The following is a 2,627-nucleotide window of genomic DNA, read 5'->3' on the forward strand; positions in this document are numbered from 1 at the left end:
CCCCTCCAAAAATGATAAAAACAGTCCAATAGCCTCCTTAGAAGTATCTCATCTGAAGCTGCCGAGTGGTTTCCAGTAACATGGTTACGCCTTCTTTTCCCCTCAAGCTTAGCATTCTCAAAATGTCTCAGTCAAACCCCATGCCTTGATAATGTGCCATATGTTTTCTTGAAAATGTGGCAATTATTCAAGTAACTATTTTACTATAGTTCGCATGTTTTTTTCTGGATTCCCTAATCACTAGTAGCCCTATATAAATGAGAAGATTGAGTCAGATCACTTTTACGAGATTCTCATCTGGTTTTGCGTTTTCAAGCTTAGCTAACTGAAGAAATGCTCTGGAATGGTCTAAATCAAACCTCCAATATGCAGAGCCAATTCCATTTTTTATCCAATTACTAACAAAGGCCTCTTAAGAAGTGACCATTGGTGTTAGGTGACATCAAGTCAGTTCTGACTCAGAGTGACCCTATGTACAACAGAACGAAACATTGCCCAGTCCTGCGCCACCCTCACAATTGTTGCTATGCTTGAGCCCATCGTTGCAGCCACTGTGTCAATCCACCTTGTTGAGGGTCTTCCTCTCTTTCGCTGACCCTCTACTTTGCCAAGCATGACGTCCTTCTCCAGGGACTGGTCCCTTCTGATAACATGTACAAAGTACTTGCGATGAAGTCTTGACATCCTTGCTTCTAGTGGGCATTCTGGCTTTACTTCTTCCAAGACAGATTTGTTCGTTCTTCTGGCGGTCCATGGCATATTCATATTCTTCACCAACACCACAATGCAAAGGCTTCAATTCTTCTAAACCAGAGTTTCTCAAACATGGTACTACTGACATATTGGGCTGGATAATTGTCTGTTGTGGGGTGAAGGGCTGTGCACTGTCGAATGTTAGCACATCCGTGGCCTCCACCTAGTAGATACCAATAGTATTTAGCCCCTCTTACAGTTGTGATAATCAAAAATGTCTCCAGACACTGTCAAATAGCCTTGTACGTGTGTATATACACGCATGTGTGCAAACTCTCCCCCAGGTGAGAAGCTTGCGCCATGAAACAGATATTCTTTTATTCAGTCTGTCTGCTGATATTAGGATCTCAATGCTCTTGTTTCTTTTGGAATCAATGTGGAAGTTAATTGATCTATTCCCATAACTATTGGAGTCGATTCCGACTCATAGCGACCCTACAGGACAGAGTAGAACTGCCCCATAGGGTTTCCAAGGAGCAGCTGGTGGAGTCGAACTGTCAACCTTTCGGTTAACAGCTGAGCTATTAACCACTAGGGAGATTCAAAAATAAAGAACCAATGACCATTTATTGTTGAAGATAACACAGTCACAGAATGATCAAAACCAGTCTAAGCCCAAATTCCTAAAACACATAAAAATTTGATCTCTGTACTTTCTTCCTCATTGCTAGTCCAGTTAACAGCTGGGTAAAATCTGAAAGCAACAGAGTAGCTTCTATGATTAAGAATCCAATCCACTCTATGTCCCAACCGATACCTTAAATTCCCGAAATATCTCTGGATACAAAAACACTTCTGATATAATGCGGGCTAACCAGAGATTTAGTCTGTGAAACACAAAGTCTTAATTAGCCCAGCCCAGCCAGTCACAGTATGGATTCTGATCTTAGCTCCTGGGAATACATCATAGACACTGTAGTCAGGGAAGAGAGGGCAGAGAGAAAAGTGGATGTTTCTGGGAAACAGCTGTATCTATATGAACATGAGTAAGGAGATGGAGATGCAGATGGATATATGGAGAGATGAAGAAGTATACAAAAACAGAGCTAGAGAGATAATAGATACAGATACAGGGGATTCCTGTCCCTAAGCAAAGGTCCTACACACTAGTTCATACATGAAGCTGTACTGCTCGGGATTTTTCAGGAATCTCGCTTATGAATTCATTACTTCAAACACTTGTGCCCTTGCCAAAGCAGAGGTGGTAAACGAACCTGTGTGTGGATTAAGAAGGATGCTTCCGGGCGGGATGCCTGTTGCAGCTTCGAGTGGAAGGAGGATGTAGCTGGTGCTGCTGGGTGCCACCTGGCCCCCCATTCCATTCTCAGGATAGGGCACGCAGCCCGAAGAACTGGCTGGCACGCCCGAGACCAGGGGTGCGCTCTGGAGAGGTGGATGGGTGCGGGACAGCGATCCCGAGGAGCCTGTGCTGCTGGAAGACTCGGAACCTGGTAGATACAGATCAACAAACCATTAGACACCCCAAGAGGAGGAGAGACAGCACGCTCCGGGTCTACATGCTGTACGAAGCACCGTTAGAGAATATGAAGTGGAGGCTGCAGGATGGGATTACTGAATGCCCCGCCCACATTTGGGGCTCCTCCATTACTGAAATCTCTGCTGCATGCTTTTCAGATGTGTCAATTTTCTAGAAAAAGAGGGATTAGAGACAAGTACTCTCTCGGCCTTCTCACATGCCACCAGGGTGATAAATTGGTAAACGGGACCCTCAGGCTCTGAACTCATGCCTGAAAACGCCCATCTTCCAGAAGAATTAATGCCACGGAAATGTCCTGCTGGGCTGGAATGGCGAGAATGAAATGACAGAGGGGCAGTAAGAGATGGCGGCTGAAGGAGGAGTCACGCTCTGGTCA

General features: G+C 45.0%; 1 protein-coding gene across 1 annotated transcript in view; it reads right to left on the reverse strand.

Annotated features, from left to right (window-relative positions):
• Nucleotides 1-2,627, reverse strand: part of ARPP21 (cAMP regulated phosphoprotein 21) — a 139,281-nt gene that overhangs the window by 83,611 nt on the left and 53,043 nt on the right. The window contains exons 12-13 of the mRNA XM_023732205.1: nucleotides 1,968-2,201; nucleotides 1,511-1,563 (exon numbers count right to left, since the gene is read on the reverse strand). Coding sequence (XP_023587973.1) covers nucleotides 1,511-1,563; nucleotides 1,968-2,201 — 287 coding nt within the window. The remainder of the gene's footprint in view (nucleotides 1-1,510; nucleotides 1,564-1,967; nucleotides 2,202-2,627) is intronic.

This window comes from Trichechus manatus, unplaced genomic scaffold (assembly GCF_000243295.1).
Source record: "Trichechus manatus latirostris isolate Lorelei unplaced genomic scaffold, TriManLat1.0 scaffold00049, whole genome shotgun sequence".
Taxonomy (NCBI): domain Eukaryota; kingdom Metazoa; phylum Chordata; class Mammalia; order Sirenia; family Trichechidae; genus Trichechus; species Trichechus manatus.